Source organism: Macrotis lagotis, chromosome 1 (assembly GCF_037893015.1).
Source record: "Macrotis lagotis isolate mMagLag1 chromosome 1, bilby.v1.9.chrom.fasta, whole genome shotgun sequence".
Lineage (NCBI taxonomy): Eukaryota > Metazoa > Chordata > Mammalia > Peramelemorphia > Peramelidae > Macrotis > Macrotis lagotis.
In genome coordinates, this window is record NC_133658.1 from 287769971 (window position 1) to 287787325 (window position 17355).

A 17355-nucleotide genomic window follows, 5' to 3' on the forward strand; every position below is an offset into this window, starting at 1 on the left:
TTCCCTTGATTTGCTTAAAGGAGAAATTTAAAAAAAAAGTTGGTTGCTGAACTCTTGATTTAAGGGGGGGGCTTTATATTGATTTTGGACTTTTCCCTCCATTGTAGCCATTTAACTGGATTGTGCCTGGAGTGTTAATGGGGGGAGAGAAGAGAAAATCAGAAAAGGCCAGGTAAGAGTATACCATTTAAAAACTCTGTTTTTGGGTCCTACTTCTCTCCTAAATTCCTTTTAGAATCACTCTTACATGGTTCCTTTAAACCATGGGAGAAGCTTCTTTCAAGTTGTATGTTCTATAGTTCTAATATAGAAAAAGCTATCAGGTCAACAGTGAGCAGTCACATCCAGGCAGTTAGGTCTGTTTTTAAAATGTTGATGAACCTTATGACTTAATATTCCCCAAAGAGGGTAGTGGTGGTGGTGACATAGCAGTGATGGTGGTGGGTGCTGGTGGGTGCTGCTGGTAGTAATTAGGGTGCTGGTGATGCTGGTGATTGTGGGTGCTGGAGATAATGGTGTGTTACTTGGTGGTGCTGGTGTTGATGCTGATGTAGGTGGACTCGTATATTGGTAAATGGTAAATGGGTCACATTGTGAAATGTGCCTACACTTTTTAACCTGAAACCCAGGCATTTGATATTATGTCAGATTTTTAAAATTTGTGTTCAGCAGGATAAAGAGTTTGCAAAAGATAGTTTTAATCCAGATGGGTCTTGCCAACCATATATTTACATTTTGTTTATTGGGCTGAAGGGTTTTACATGATATGGAATTAATACTGCAAAAAACTCAAATTCATTTATAACCTTTCATACTTTCTTCTTGAGATTCCTACTGATATGGCACAGTGGATATCTGGAGTCAGGAGAACCTGAGTTCAAATCCAGGCTCAGTCACTTAATAATTACCTAGCTTTGTGACCTTGAGCAATCCGCTTAACCCCATTGCCTTGCAAAAATAAAAAAAAAAGATTCTCGCTGATATAGACATATTTGAACATTACATATGTTTCTGTATTTTAAATAGGTTACGCAAAGGGATAAACATCCTAATCTCTACTCCTGGACGTCTGGTAGATCACATTAAATCCACCAAAAACATTCACTTCAGTCGAATACAATGGTTGATTATTGATGAGGCAGACAGGTGAGTTTCCTTCTGCTAAACCCACAAGCTTTTATAGGGAAGTGTTTGTTTCTTGTGTTTTCTGTTTTAACCTCCACAGGTCACAACCTGACTCATTTTCCCCTGATATAAATGTATATTCCCTTGTAATCTCAGGATCCTGGACCTGGGTTTTGAGAAAGACATCACAGTGATTCTCAATGCCATAAATTCACAGTGTGAGAACCGACAAAATGTCCTGTTGTCAGCAACTCTTACAGAGGGTAAGTAGTTGGATAGTGTTTACGATGTCTTCTTTTCTAATGTAGATAATCTGAATAAATAGTTGAAATGAATGTGACATGGCCACAAACTCATTTTTTGATTGCCAAATATAACTGGCACCTAGGAACAAATCACACAGAAGAAAGTGAGGCCTAGAGAAGTACAGTGCACATTATTATGACATAATGGTCCCATCAATTAGCATTGCTTAAATGTTTTTCTTTATTTTGCAGAGGGTTTCAGTGAGTTAATGGGGAGATAGCTGTGGTTAAAAAAAAGAAGGAGCAACAAAACCTAAAGAATCCAGTCTAGCAAGACAAGTTGCAGAGAAGAAAACTCTGGTTTGGGGGTCCTGTGACCCAGGACTTCTTCTTGTATGATCAGAGCAAATTAATTCCCCTCACTGAATCTCAGTTTGCTCATCATTAAAATGAGAGTGTTGGACTACATGATCTGTAAGGTCTCTTAGCTCTAAAATCTCTGATCCTTGTGGATTCAGGATAGGATCTGTGAGCACCCCATTAAAAATAGACTTACCCACTATTAAAAACCTCAACCCTTCTCATTATTCCAGTGCATTTTTTTTGGTTTTTTTTTTAGTTTTTTCAAGGCAATGGGGTTAAGTGGCTTTCCCATGGCCACCCAGCTAGGTAATTATTAAGTGTCTGAGGCCAGATTTGAACTCAGGTACTCCTGACGACTCCAGGGCTGGTGCTCTATCTACTGCACCACCTAGCAGTCCCACCCAGTGCATTTTTAATGTAGCTTTCTACCTTGGGCCACTTCCATTAGCCCCTTAAAGCATGGATATTTCTGCTGAACTTTCTCCCATCACTGAGGTATGCAAGTTAGAAATTGCTAACCTGTTTTACAGGTGAAGAAGTTAAAGGCACAGAAATGTTAAGTGACCTGTTGACCAGGTTTGTATAGTCAGTTACTAACCAAATAAGTATTAGAACTCAGTTTTTCTGACTCTAATCTTGGTACTCTGACCACCAGTCTCTATCATCATCTGATTTTGCAGTGCCCTCACCTATATGCCTATATTTCTTTATACATGGGACACTGGAGGAAACAGTAGGTTGACATACTGGCATGGGAGGAGTAACACATTATAAAAGCCACCAAAGGAAAGAGGCCCAATTAAAAAGTCCCAATATCTCAATGAGATGTTGTGTATGTGAGGAACCCATTTTACATTGTATATTTAAGAACAGTGGGAGGAATAGCTAGCATTTCAAGGTTTGCAAAGCATTGTACATATTGTCTTACTTAATTTATTACAGTTTCTCCTCTTCTCTTTGCTAAAAGGTGTAACGAGGTTGGCAGATATCAGTTTGCACAATCCCATCAGTATTTCTGTATCAGATGAAACCTGTGAGCAGGCCATCAAAGTCTTCAAAGCAGCCCGAGAAGCCGGTCACCTCCACACCAGTGCTGAGCCCGATGGTTTTGCTGTGCCTGAGAAACTCCAACAACATGTGACACTGGTTCCCAGCAAACTCAAACTTGTCACTCTAGCAGCCTTCCTTCTTGGAAGATGTGAGGTGAGCCTGAGGATAGACCTGGTTTGTCTTTTAGTCTGGCTTTGGGAAAAATGAGCTTGACTTCTACAAGGATCTGGTCAAAAGCCCTTCAACTATTAAATTTTTCTGTTTCTTCAGTTGTAGGTCATTCTTGTTTTTCATTTTAGATTTATATAGAATGGTACTGACAGTCATTATGTGTAGTTCAAAACATCACCAAAAAGTATTTTTCAAGGATTGATGTTGATGATATAATAGTTATTAGGAATATTTTGGGGATCATTCCAGATGAAGGGAACTGAGGTGGGTGGGTTTGGGGATTTTTAAGGATTTTGATATTTATAGTATTTATTTGCTACATTATATAATGCCTTTTTCCTAAAGGTCCCTTGAAAAGGGAAAGTTGTAGTTAGAGGAACTCAAGAGTGAAATTTTTAGAATTGCTACTAGGCCTTACTCTGTTTCTGAAACAAGCAGACCAAACTTCCAAACTTGCTGAAAGAATATCTGCTTTGCACAGATACATAGAAACCAACCTATCCTCTGTTAGGATGTAGCCCTCTAATTATCTCTCTAGCATCCTTCTTAGGAATGGAGTGAGGGGCGGCTGGGTGGTACAGTAGATAGAGCACCGGCCCTGGAGTCAGAAGTACCTGAGTTCAAATCTGGCCTCAGACACTTAATAATTACCTAGCTGTGTGGCCTTGGACAAGCCACTTAACCCCATTGCCTTGCAAGAAAAAAAAATCTAAAAAAAAAAAAAAGGAATGGAGTAATACTGTCCTTTTGAGGTCTTGATTCCATTACCCCAGTTTGTAAATCTGTGTCAGTATGATCAATCATCCTAGCAACTGATTCATTTTATATGTTAACCCTAATCTTGAAATCCCGTTTGTTTTGTTTTCTCTTGGATTGAAACAGTTTGAAAAAAAACAGAAACTGATTGTCTTTTTCTCGAGCTGTGAATTGGTTGAGTTCTACTACCACCTCTTCCTCCAGACCCTGCTGGGCAACTCCAAGGCCCCAGCATCAGGGCAGTCACCATCTGCCTCCTCCCGATTAAAATTCTTGCGTCTGCATGGCAACATGGAACAGGAGGTAAGCCTTGCCACCTTTCATCATGGGACAGAATATCTTTGAGATTAGAAACCAGGGAAAGGCCAGCCCAAGCTCCATCTAAACTGTCCTCCAGGTTCAGTATTGGGTGACATCCCCTCCAAATTCTGTCCTGGGCTTGGGGAAGAGTTATTGTTTTGCCTAAGGTGAGTTTCCCATCAGAGATGGAAAATAGGTTGGACTGATTTATTGATCTGAGCAGGGAAGGACTATGGTTCCCCTCTCTGCCCCAATAGCTGCACTTGGTTGCCCCCTTGTTGCTAGCCTCTTCTCCACCTAAGAGAGCTAACCGACCCTAAGTTTGGCCTGAGTCTACCTCAACCAGCTGTTAAGGCAACAGAGCACCACTAAGTAGCTGGCACCAGGGAAGGGTTTTGCCTTTTTAGTACCCAGTGTGTAATTAGTGCTTGATGTCTTCAAATTAAGAGCATTAATGGAGCTAAATTGTGGATCCCATATGGTACTGCTGAGCATGACTGCTGTCATTGTCAACAAGATACAGCGCTCTCTCTTTTTAAAAAATCTTTTTGGGAGCAGGCACAGTGCACCAGAGGAGCTTTTGGTCCCATCTCCATCCTTGGCAAAGAATTTCACATCTTGTCTGGGATCAAGTGTGTTAAGTTTTTGCTTTTTTTAGACACTTGGACAGCTCTCTCACTCAACCTTGTACTCTTAACTAGGTCACACATTTAGGGAAACCAAGCCAGTTTGGGAAGCAAAGCTTTAGGCAAACACACTGGAAGTGTGGAACAATGGACCAACAGAAAGTTGACCTAGGAGATGTTATCTCAGAAAAGAGATAACTAGGCTGAGTGAGAAAACTTGTAATGAAATGGCGAAATTAAACCGATCTGTAAAGTAGACCGATTTAGACAAGTGCTGCATTTTGATTGATATAGGATGTCTGAACTGGAAGGAACCTTGGAAATTAGATACAACGTCCTCATTTTATAGGTGGGGAAGCTGAGGCCCAGAGAGGGGAAGTGACTCCCCCTAGGGTCTTCCAGTGAGTTAACACCAGAGAGCCAGAATTTCTGTATCCCAACTCCCAATCTTTTTAGTCATCATGCTCCCTTTTAGCTTTTACATTCCTCAGTGGAAGAAACTATGTAAGGTTTTCTGATTTTCCAGCCCTCATTGATCTTAGCAGAGTAGACAAGTTAAACTCTTGCTCAATTTGGTCTAACCTTGACCATGACCTCTTGTCATGGAGATCTAAGACTTTGATAAAGTAACGTTGTGGAGACTGGATCTCTGTTTATTGATCGAAGGATTTCTGAACTATGAGCTCTATTAGCAGAAAGGAAGAGACTAACTAGGATAGTCACAGAACCCTGTAGGTACATATTTCTGACCTTTCTTTAGAAAGTGGTCAGCTTATTTCATTTCAGGAACTCATTTAAGAGAAGTAAATGCAATAATATTGCTACTTATATTTAAATGGTCCTTTAAACAAAGGATCAGTCTGCTCAGTGCCTTTGAGAAGTTAGTTACAAGTTGAGTGGTGTGATCTCAGTTTTACAAGTGGAGAAATTGTTAGAACAAACCTTTACTTGAGGTAGAACTGCTAATAGAACCTAGTTTGTTGCTCTGTCCATTGAACTTTCTAGAAGTTTCCCCAAATTATTCTCATAATTTTACTGAAAGAAGTATATAATAGAAAAACAGGTGTGGGAGTTGTAGGGAGCTTTTCAAAGTAGGTATGACAGAAACTCTCCCTTTGCCCCACCTGGATGGATGGATTTTTTATTCATTCAACCTAGCACCACTTTGTAGGAGGTCTTTTTAGGATTTAAGACAGTTGTGTTCTACTCCCACCTCCTAGTGGTTCCAAGGAGAGCCCAGGCATAATGTCTGTCAAATAGTAACTGCTTATCAAATATTAGTGAACTACATGACTGACAGGATTGTGCTCCACTTCATTTTTTTAATCTGCTGCATATAATTTCAGCTTTGGAAGAGCCAAACTGGAAATCAGGATGGTCAATTTCTAGCCCCAGCTCTGTCCCTGACTTTAACCTGTTGGGGCCTCAGCCTTCCCATCTGTACAGTTGAGAAGTTTGGATTGGGTGGTCTCCTCAATCCCTTCTAGTTATAATAATTTCTTTGTCTGGGCAATAAAATGAGCCATTTTCTCTCCTTTCTGTTTTCTAAACCCTTAGCTTTTATGCAATGTCTGTCAGGGATCATGATGAGGAGTAGGATACACATTCTTAGTCCTGGCCTGAGCTTCATTGGTGTTCAAGGTAGCCCTAGCACAAAGGAAGTCTATGGAGAGGAGGCCTGAATAAAAAGGCTGAGAAGCTCCTGGCTCCATCCATCATGTTCCCTCTCAGGTGTTGGAGAAATATGATGCCAGGGACCATGGCATTCCTAGGGAGCTTAGAAGAGATGCTGCCTTTTACTTAGGCCTCTCCTTCGTGGTTCCCCCCTTCCCTGCAAATGGATAAGACTCTGATTTCTTGGAAGCCTGTGCCTTGAGGACCATCAAAACTCATCTTTCAGTGGAATGAATACAGGAAAGGAAGTATAAATAATCCCCAACTTTTTTCCTTTTTTAATCTGAATTCTTAAAGAAATAGACCCTTTTTAAAGTTTTTTTTATTTATTTAAGGCAATAGGGTGGGTTGAGTGACTTGTCCAAGGTCACATAGCTAGGCAATTATTAAGTATCTGAGGCCAGGTTTTAACTCAGGTCCTCCTGACTCCAGGGACGGTGCTCTATTCACTGTGCCACCCTATCTGCACCCTCCTTAAATTGGGAACCCCTCCCAATGATAGTAGTTACATTATCAAAAATATAGGACAATATTTTTATTTTTTAATAAATTTCTATTTTTATTACTACCTAAAACATATACATACATTGAAAAATAATAATACCTAGATGTGTAAAACCTTATTCATTTCAGCCTATAGAAGCTAAATGAAACAGAATTAAATGCTTGGTACACACATAATTTTCAAATGTCTTACAATAGGTCTGACTGCTGGTCTCCAGCTACAAGTTAGAAGCCTTTTCATTAGAACATTGATTTTTTTAAACATGTTAGACTAATTTCTGGACCCATAGATTTAGAGATAGAATGCATCTTAGAAAGTATATCATCCAACCCCCCTTGTATTGTAGGTGAGGAAATAGGTAAGAGAGGTAAAAGAACTAGGGGCATGGCTGAGAAAAGACCAGTTCTTTTCTCTGCTAAGTTTTTCTGACCTACACAGGTCAGAAGATTCTGGATCTTATTTATTCATGGTTTTGATCTGTGTTCTCAAGGGATGTGCTTATAAGAGGGCGATGCTGTTAAAATTATTCTAACAAGCTTCTTTTGTGGAAGCAGGGAGGTGATAGTAGAATAATAATATTCCTACCAAGACTTGAGTATCTCTTGTTTCCCCTGATTTATATAGGCAGGTTCTTAAGTAAATGTGTTCTACTTTTTCTACTGATAGCTTATTCCTAATTTTTTTGTTGTCATCTTCTTTGTCTCTAATGAAACCTCAGTAGTCCTACTGTTAGATTTTGCAAGTTCTTCCTCCTTTTTCATGGAAAAGCCCTTCTGTGCCTTAAAATGAACATAAAATTGGAAAGTTGGGGAAATGAGAAAAATTTGCAGAGCTGAAAATAAGAACCTGTGATTCTTTGTTTTTGTAGGAAAGAACAACAGTTTTTCAGGAGTTCTCACAATCCAAATCAGGAATCTTGCTTTGTACGGTATGTATTTTTTTGCTTGGGCAAGGCAAAGAGAGATGGGATTTTGAGGAATGGTGGGATGGGGCGGGGAGGGGGGTCCTTGACATTTTGTATTTTCATTAGCCCTATATGGAGAGTCAATACCTCTGGCCTTCTTGTGTTGCTGGCTTTCCTATAATGCTTATTTATGGCCTGCCAATGCTTATACATATCCTGCTACAACACTGTAGAAGACTGGGCTATTTGCTCTCTAATAGTGGCAGCTGTTGGTCTGAAAATGTGTGAATCTTGGCGATTTCTACCCACCGAAAACTTGTAAATTATAGCTATCGGGAGTAATTAGAGCTGAGAAACTCTTTCCAGGTCTGAAATTACTCTGCTTGCTTCTGCACATCTTTCCTTAAAAGAAAATAGATGCAGTGGGGCAAATTTGATTTGCCATTTTATAAAACTATCTTTTGCCCTGCAGTTTTCAGGGCCGGTTCATTCAGCCCAATCTTGGCAATTTTGGATGACTACTCCTTCCAGTATAGTGTCTGACCTGTTTAATGTGCATCTCCCTTGTGCTAGTCTAAAACTGAAGAACACATATCTTCCATGCTTCATATTCTCCAGAGATGTACTTGTACTCTCCTAAGACCAAAATAGACTTCTCTGATTGTTCCGTCTTGGAAAATATAATTTTAATCCCCACTTGATTATTTGAGGGGTCTCTGTATGCACGGTAATGAAATTCACTTACATTGCACAGTACATAGTTAGTGTAGTCAATAAATCTGGGGTAGAAAAATGGAGAAACTCATCAAACTGGAAAACTCTCTAGGCAGTGTTCAATACAATTAATTACATTTTTAGGGAATTCATTGTTCTCTTGAAATAGAATTGTCTTCCTTCTCAATTATCTTATTTAAGTTTGCAATGAACTTCTGTTTTCTTCGGAAGCACATATAACATGTATCAAAGAAAAGACCTGCCTAATGACCCACTAATTCTATTTATCACAGTAAGCAGAGTTGACACTTATAATCAGTGGCACTGTAACCAGATGCCAGTCAGAGTAGCTGTGTCTCTGCTGTCCTGGCATGTTGCCTCTACAGATCATAGATCATAGGTTTAGAGTTGGAAGGGACCTTAGAGGTCATAGAATCCAACCCCTTCATTTTACAGATGATGAAACTGAGCCTAAGAGGATAACTGACATGTCCACGATCGCAGAGCTAATAAGTTTCTGAGTGAGATATCAAATCCAGGTACTCCTGACTCGAAGTCCAATGCTCTATCTATTATACCAAAAGGCCTTTCAAAAAGATTCAAGTCCAGTTTTGCAAAGGTAGGAAGTCATCAAGTCAAAATGTTGAAGGTTCATATTTTTTAAAGAATTATCTTCAAATGCCTGGATCTGGAGCAGACCTCTTTTGAGGTTCCTGGTCAAGTGTTTAAACCCTTTCTCAAGATAATGGAGTGATGTTTTGGATTTTTTAAAATTTACCATTGAAATAAATGTAAATTTTTTATTACAAATTAGTGAAAATAAATAATTTTTCCCATCTAGCTTCACAGATCTCCTGAAATCTTATCATGGACACCAAGCTAAAAATCCTTGATCTAGAGGGATAAAGACAGTTTTAAATAATTTAGAGTCTTGACCAAAAAGGAAACTTATACTCTATGTATAGCATAGACACAATTCAAGAACCTTAATGAGGAAAACTACCAACATCTCTTTTTGGAAGGCAAAGACTGAATAGCCCATGTTTCAATAGCACTTTCTTCACAACAATCTGTGATAGGTAGCAGAAGAGTTATTTTCATTCTACAAGTACAGAAACTGAGGCTCAAAGCAGAGTTACTTATTGTTACATAACTAATAAATGTAAAAACTAAGACTTGAAGTGGTCTCCTGATTACAGGATGCTAAAATGGATTTATTTGCTACTCTTGTGGATGTGCTGCTCACATACATTGAAGTATCTTGGGGAATGGGCAGTGTTGTGTGCTGCCTATATCGAAACTAAACAGCAGTGCATTACCTTGTTTTCAAGTTTGGAAGGCAGCAAGTAGGTCAGATCAACAATAGGATATCTCAAATCTGTCTTTTGCAGTGCTGGAAGGTGAATAAATTGTAAAAATCATTCTTTGGAAATTGTCCTTTTTTTTAAAAAAAAAAAAAAAGGATGCTAATGCCAGTGTGCTTTGTGGGTACGAATCAGCAGTAAGCCTCAAAGAAAACTACAAGCAGCCAGGGTTCAGATAGTTTTTTCAGTAACTTCACGTGGCAGAAAAGATCATTGCTTCTAAAATGAAGTTCTCAGTTGGGATCAAGGGCATGTGATGACTTCTCTGGGCTCCCCTGGTTATTAACGGTCTTTGGTGCTTGCTAAAGCAGTTTTCTCAAAGGGTTCAAAACCACTGTCAATATCACAAACTTTGTCCTAAGCCACTAAATTTCACCTTGACTTTGTCACTCTTGCTGATGAAATAGCAATGACTATAACCAAAGGCAGAGAACGTCATTGGTTTAACCAAGTCTTAAAGCCTGGTATTTCTGGAGCTGGAATTTTGTTATTGTTCCATAGGTTCCAATCAGAATCCCTCTGTAATATTGTATGGACTTTAAAAGTGGCTGAAAAATTCATCAGTCTGTGGCCAACTTAGTTATGAACCTCTCTTACCTTAAGCTAGGCTGGTCCTTGAACAGTAGACATAGAGTACCTAAAACCTTTACAGCTTGGTAGAACCTGCCATGCCTGATTTGCCTTTGAGGGTCCAGAGTCACCTCTATATCTTATGATAAGATACCTGGATAGGACTTTAGTGGAAGAGTACTGACACTACATTAAAAACATTCTCATTTGCTGTCTACCTGATTTCCCTAAGGCCCACAGGCTTGTGCTGATTTTCATGGCTATGTTGATATGCTCTGGTCATGGTGTGATGCAGATAGTTCTGGTGTCAAGATTCTGTCACTTTTATCCTTTATTGTGAAATGCAGCCTACTGGTGGACACTTTGCCCTGGTGAAATGGATGGGGAACACCATATCTCTTTTCCTAAGCCAGATTTTAACCCAAATTCTGCAGAGATAAAAGATTGTGCTTTGAGCCAGTGTCCCTGCTGCCTCACCTAACATATTTGTTTGTTTTAACCAGAAGCTGCTGGGTCCTGAGAGCTTCAGAGCACACTGGCCACACTGTCATAGATCATGCCAGGGTTAGGAGGAGGGATTGTCACCCGGCTTCCTTTTAAGCAGCCTGTTGCTTGCCAGGCTATCTGAATGCTCTCCAGGAGCCTCCTTAGTGTTAATGAGGAACGAGAGCCACGTCAGGACAAGGCAGATGGAGAATTGGCTTCTTTTGATAAAGAGGAAGCATGTTGTTAATTGTTCTTTGTCCTCATCCCCCTCCCCAAACTACCCCCCATATTGTGTCTCTTGGCATTTTGTTTTAACACCCCAAGAGGCTCATAATGAAACCTGATGAGTGGGTGACTCTACAAGGATTTGGAAATTATGTAACCACTGAAAGTTGCAATAGCCTCCCCTTCCCTGTCTCTTTGTGTGTCTGTGTCTATGTCTGTGTGTATCTGTGTCTGTGTTTTACTGAAGTTTTTCACTGTTGTTTGAATGCAGTAATAATTCATTTGGATCGTGTAGTATCCTATATATTACGTTCAAGATATTATATAAAATGCTAAGGACGCAGAGAAGAAAATCAATGGAGTCTCTTCCCCAAAGGAATTTATAGATTAAGTTTCTTAAGTGTTTTGTCTCACTTAAGTGAATTTTGTTTCACTTAAGTTCTATGAAATGAGACCCTTATCTTTCCATTCTTTTGGAATGTACCATTCTTTTGGAGTCTGTTATAATAGTTTTTTGCCCACAGTAAGTACATGATACTTTTAAAGTTGATATTAATTTGGTTAAGTCTAGCCTACATTTATTATTAAGCTCCTGCTCCACTGTGAGCAGCTACGTGGTGATGCAGTGAATAGAACACTAGGTCTGAAGGAAAATCTATGTTCAAATCCAGCCTCAGGTACTTATTAGCTGTGTGACCCTGGACAAATCATTTAATCCCTATTTGCCCCGGTTCCTCTTCTGTGAAATAGGTACATACTGGAGAAGGATATGGCAAACCACTCCAGTATCTTTGTCAAGAAAAACCAATGAACGTAACTGAGTAACAACAACATGTTCACTAAGGTACTGTGCTAGGTGCTGTTGATAGAGATTTTAAAAATTTTGCTAACTTCGCCCTCAAAGAGTTTGAGATCTAATTGGGTGAACTACGTTTGTACATAAGTAATGAGAAAAGGTAGAAGGGCAGAGAGGGTTGTTGGGAAAGGAGTCACCAATCAATCAAAAGGTTTTCTACAGACATTTATTTGACGAAGTAATTTTCTGTCCTGAGAAAGTTGGGACTAGCCAATGGGGTTCCAAGTTCAATGTGTATGACAGAAAAGAAACATTTTAGAGTTCCCAAAATAAAACTAAAAGAAGATATAGGTAGTTGGCATAAGTGATAGTATATACAGGAAAGAAGAGTGAAATGGGAAAACTATTTTTTAAAAATATAACTTTCAGGTTTTTGAAATGGAAAGATGAAAGAGAAACAAGTCCTTGAGAGAGCAATCTAGAAATGTTTCCAAATTGTCTCACTGTTCTTAAGGCCCACAGCTAGCTCTTCCTGCTGGTGTGTGTGACTTTTTCTGATTGTCCTTGATATACATGAAGTACAATGACCTTTTCTCCAAGGAGGAGAGAGTAACAATCCTAGTACAACCTCATTCTAATTGATTGGTTATCAATTAATTTTTCTTGTTACCCTAGAGCACATGATTCTTTTACAAAGGACAGTCAAATCATCTGCTAATCTGCCCTGTTTTCCTCTTGCTTTATGATTTCCTTTTCCTCCTGCACCTTCTTGTGTCTGCCTGGTTCTTATTTCCTCTCCTACTGGTATATTTCCACAGTGCCAAATAGTCAGGAAGACAAAGGAGGTGATCATATGGGATGAAGGGGGGTGCTGAAGAATGGAAAATTCCCTTCTCCAAACTGCTTTAAGTTTTACCCCACCCTTTTCTAGGATGTGTCTTTTAAACCAAGTTCATCCCCCTCCATGTTATTTTTTTTAAATGGAAAGATCACTTGGAGATCGTTTGTTGTTTACTCAGTCACGCTAACTCATGTTGCCAGTTTTTTGGCGGCTCCAGCCAAGAGCTCTCGCCTCTGACAGTTTCTGCACTCTCTCCTTCCTCCTCTGATTACGCAGCCCAATCTGTCACCCGGACAACGGGGGCCTGTACCCTGCTGATGGCTTTCCACACTCGGCAATAATGACTTTTGGCAGGCCGGGAAGGCGTCGGAGGCGAGTTCTCTCCGTCCCTCACTTGGAGAGCCGGCAGGCCCCCTCTCCCTGTTAGTTAAAGCACTTTGTGAGGTTCTTGGGAAAATAAATGAGTCATTTTAATCCAACTGACAGGTTGGCACCTGAGCAAGCTGCCTTCCATCTGTACTCCTAGGTCTCATAGAGGCAGCCAATTGTCAAGCTAGGGCCTTCAAGACCTCACCATTGAGTGTCTTTCAGAACTGACTTGAGCGATTCTTTTGCCCTAATTAGATTGCATGAGTGGAAGTGGAGGAGAGGATTCTAAGTTCTAAGGGACAAGCAAGACTAAACACCTTTGCTGAGTCACAGGGTTGCATCTATTCAGCCATTTAGTAGTCATTGTGCCTGCCTGCAACCTCCTTGGTTGAACCCACATTCCAGACTCTGGAAGGGCAGATATGACCACTATGGTTGTACAGTGTGGAAGCCAAGTGCAGGAGGATATGGTTGGTGAGATTGTATTTGATGGTTTGAGGTGGTGCTTTGTTACTAGCATACTGTATTTGACTTTCCTTGAAATATAATCACCACCATTATAATATTTTACATTTGTATGGTCTTTACAGTTTTCAAAGGATTTTTGCATACATTATCTCCTTGATCTTTATAACCTTTGCAGGTAGGCAAAGCAGGGTGTTCTCCTGCCCTCTGGTTTTTTTTTTCTTGACAAATCTGAGAAAACCAACACTCAAAGGAGATAACTGACTTGTGACAGACTTCATATTTCTTGGTTCCCTTTTATTATATCATGCCAACCATTAGGTTCTAAGGAGAAACAGTTGGGTTAGGGACTGGAGGAAATAAATGCTTGATATATCTCAAAAAAGGCCATTTTCTATTGACATCAAATATAGCAATAGGAACATTAGTTGGAGGAATCTTGTCCAATTGTCCATGAGAAGATCTGTGTTTGGGATTTAGAACCTTAAATTACTATTATGAGTGACTACTGAGATTTTTCATAATTTATCATTTCATTTTGTTTGTACTTTGAGTGAGTTTCATGAGCATCAGGTCCTGTTTTAGAGTTTTATCTGTTTCTCAGTGAATTTACTAAAATGATGAGCATTAAATTTTTTACAAAGCTCATCTGAAAGGAACAGGCAGCCCATTGTCTACACATATCTCCTGCCGAAGAGCAGTTAAATAAAATAAATCATTTCTTAACAAGAGCTTAGCAGATTTAAGAGCCCGTCAGTTTCTTAAAGACATCAACCATGGTTGGTATAGAAAGCTATTCCTGCTCTTCTTCAGATAGTGCCAAACTCTAAATTGTGCTCTCAAAAGGCCGTCAGCTCTGTAACATCAGCCTTCAGCTCTTTAGCATGTGTGGGAGTTTTATGAAAACACTTCAGTGGGTGGTTGACACACTTTTATTATATTAGGTTTCTGCTTACTTAATAAATGCAGCTTTGCCACCAACTTAAAAAAATCAGCATCCTGTCATGTTCTGTGGAAGCTGGTCAGGTCCTGATGCCCTGTCAATGGCAATTCTATGTGAATCGAAGAAGGTCTGGGTGATCAAATCCTGTTTGAAGCAAGTGGTCTTGATAATCCAGTCACCTCTGGATACTTACTCTTTTAAAATGATTCTATGAACCCATCAGTACCTGCTTGAAAAAGGAATCCTATGATGGAATTGCACAACCTTATATCCTAATCTCCTTAACAGTCTAACTAGAGATGGAAAAGTACAGAAATTCCTGTTTTCTAGAACCATTGCAGAAGACCAGCAGAGGCCAGAATAAATCTCTTCAAAGTTTGGGGGATTCCCCAATGAAACGTTTCAAGTGATTAACAAGTTTGGGCTGTATTTTAATTAAGCTGTCAGATATGGCATTACCCTTGCTTGCTGTACATCTGCCCCCTGAGGCCAGAGGCTAATCAACTATGGATTCTCCCAAACCTTACTATAGCTCTCCCCTAAAACCAGGAGTAAAAAGAAACCAATAACCTCAAAATAAACAAGTTTTATACCTTTGAAGAGGGGGCATTTTGGGGGGAGAAATTCCATCAAAGCAATGTATTGGGCATTGTTAGTGGGCATGTGATGGGCAGCATATCCCTGTTCTACCTCCCTCACAAGTTTACTGTGGAGACTGAATGAAAAAATAGATAGGAGAACTCTTTGCAAAACATAAAGTGCTATTTATATACATGAGTTATTGTTATAATATGATGTATTTGATAATTAATTGGCAGTTTCCTCTTGGGTAGAAGACATTAGAAACTTCATTCTCCACTTTCTCTCTTTGCTCCTTCAGGCAAGTGGTCCCTTACTGGCCTGCCACTGTTTTCTGTAGCTATCTTTTCTTTAACTATGTCTCTTCTATTTTAAAGGACGTTGCAGCTCGGGGCTTAGATCTCCCTCAGGTCACATGGATTGTTCAGGTAATTTTTCAGTTCTTATGGTCTGGGCATGAGACAATACTGTATAATCACATATAGATCCTTCAGTCCTAAGTAGAATAATTATTATTACCCTCTTGGGTGTTGCCTGGGTAACCAGGCAGTAACCAGACTTATCAACACAGTTCTCTTGACATCTTTCCTTTACTTAACCCACCTTTTGGCTGCTACAAAACAGACAGAATACACAATCAGGTAAGGGAGGTGGCAAGCTCTCCAGCTCCCAGGCTAATGTGTGTCAGAAACTAAAGTTTCAACAAAGATATAGTTCCTGCAATCTGAAAGCAGCGTGAATTATCCAGGCCCCCGGGAGGCCTCATTGTGTCCAGAAGGAGATAGCTCAGCTATCCTGAGAGCTGTGTCCATGTACATTGACCTGCAGGGAGCAATTAAGTTCCTGACAGCATCTTACACGTACCTCTAGCTACTAGAAGCTTTGCCAGAGGGTACAGGTGTTAGCACTAGAGTGTGTTGACTTTTGTTTTGTTTTTTCCTTTTCGTTAGACTGCAGAATGGTATTTTTAAGCTCTTTCTATGTGAGAGCCAAGAGAAATGTGCCTTGTTTATGTTAGTCATGGTTTTTTTTCACATTTTAATAGTGTAACATGACTGTCAGTGAAAAGAACACTGATCTACTCCCAGATGATTACTTTAAGGCTAAATTGATTGTTTCTTTTGTCCTGCTGGCTACACAAAATGCAGACTGAGCAAAGCTAATTTTAATTTACAGGAGGCCAAACACATGCAACCAGTTGGTCAGTTTAGACTTCTTATACTGATAATTGATGATTAGTTTGAGATGCCTGGCCTTCCGTATTTTAGAATCAACTTGATATTCTTCTGTTTGATTTCTTTTCAAGAAAGGTTCACTCAGAGTGGCTAGGTGGCTCAGTGGATAGAGCACCAGCCCTGTAGTCAGGAGTACCTGAGTGCAAATCCACCCTCAGACACAATTACCTAGCTGTGTGGCCTTGGGCAAGCCACTTAACTCCATTTGCCTTGCAAAAACCTAAAAAAATAAAAGAAAAAGAAAGGTTCACTCAAGGAATAAAAAGGTAAAAGTAATATATAGTTAACTCTTGATCATTTTAGACAATGAAAAAGACTCATTGACAGAGATGATGCAGAATAGTGTAGCAGAGAAAGATCTATCTGTCTTTAGAGACCTGAAGCCCTCAACTCAAGCCATCCCCTTCCACCCCCACCTACACTGCCACCCTGCCAACCTACACTGTCTGAATCTCCTGATGTTCCAGGCAGCTTCAAAAGACAAGAAGGTGTTAGTGTGCTTTGGTGGAAAGATTTTGTTCCTCAAGCAGTTCCTCTGTCACTGAATTCAAAGCAGAGGTCCAATCCCTGATTAAAATCTTTGCATATAAATCCAATATACAGTGTTATGTCTTATTCTTACCAGAAAGACTAGGGCTCTGACATTAATCCAAATAATCAAATAAGCAGCTTAACTTGATAGCACTGTATAGTAGATAGACAATTGGGCAAGACAGTTCTAGAGTCAGGAAAACCATTGTCAGGAAAACCATTGTTCAGGTCTTGCCTCTGATACATACCTTCTGTGTGACTAGAGGCAGGGCACAACTGCTTGAGACAACAATGGAAGGCTTTACATTGCAGATGACTTGGTTCTCTGCATTGTGGAAAAATTATTGGTCTGGATCAAAATAAAGTGCTTAAGGTTTACCTAGCTTTTCCTACAAACATCAGGTTAGATAATTCACCTAAAGTTCTACAGCTAGTAGTGGCCCCAGAATTCAAATTTGGGTCTTCTCTCTTCATATCCAGAGTTCTTCTCATCAGTTTTATGACCTATCTGGAAAGGA

General features: G+C 39.7%; 1 protein-coding gene across 3 annotated transcripts in view; it reads left to right on the top strand.

Annotated features, from left to right (window-relative positions):
• Positions 1-17355, top strand: part of DDX31 (DEAD-box helicase 31) — an 88572-nt gene that overhangs the window by 23147 nt on the left and 48070 nt on the right. For 2 of the 3 annotated variants that reach the window (XM_074210838.1, XM_074210839.1), the window contains 7 exons: positions 108-172; positions 1027-1146; positions 1282-1388; positions 2701-2936; positions 3837-4013; positions 7684-7743; positions 15449-15499. In XM_074210838.1, the coding sequence (XP_074066939.1) occupies positions 108-172; positions 1027-1146; positions 1282-1388; positions 2701-2936; positions 3837-4013; positions 7684-7743; positions 15449-15499 (816 nt within the window). Of the gene's footprint in view, positions 1-107; positions 173-1026; positions 1147-1281; positions 1389-2700; positions 2937-3836; positions 4014-7683; positions 7744-8889; positions 15429-15448; positions 15500-17355 lie in introns of those variants that run through there. The other variant, XM_074210840.1, reaches the window with a different exon arrangement.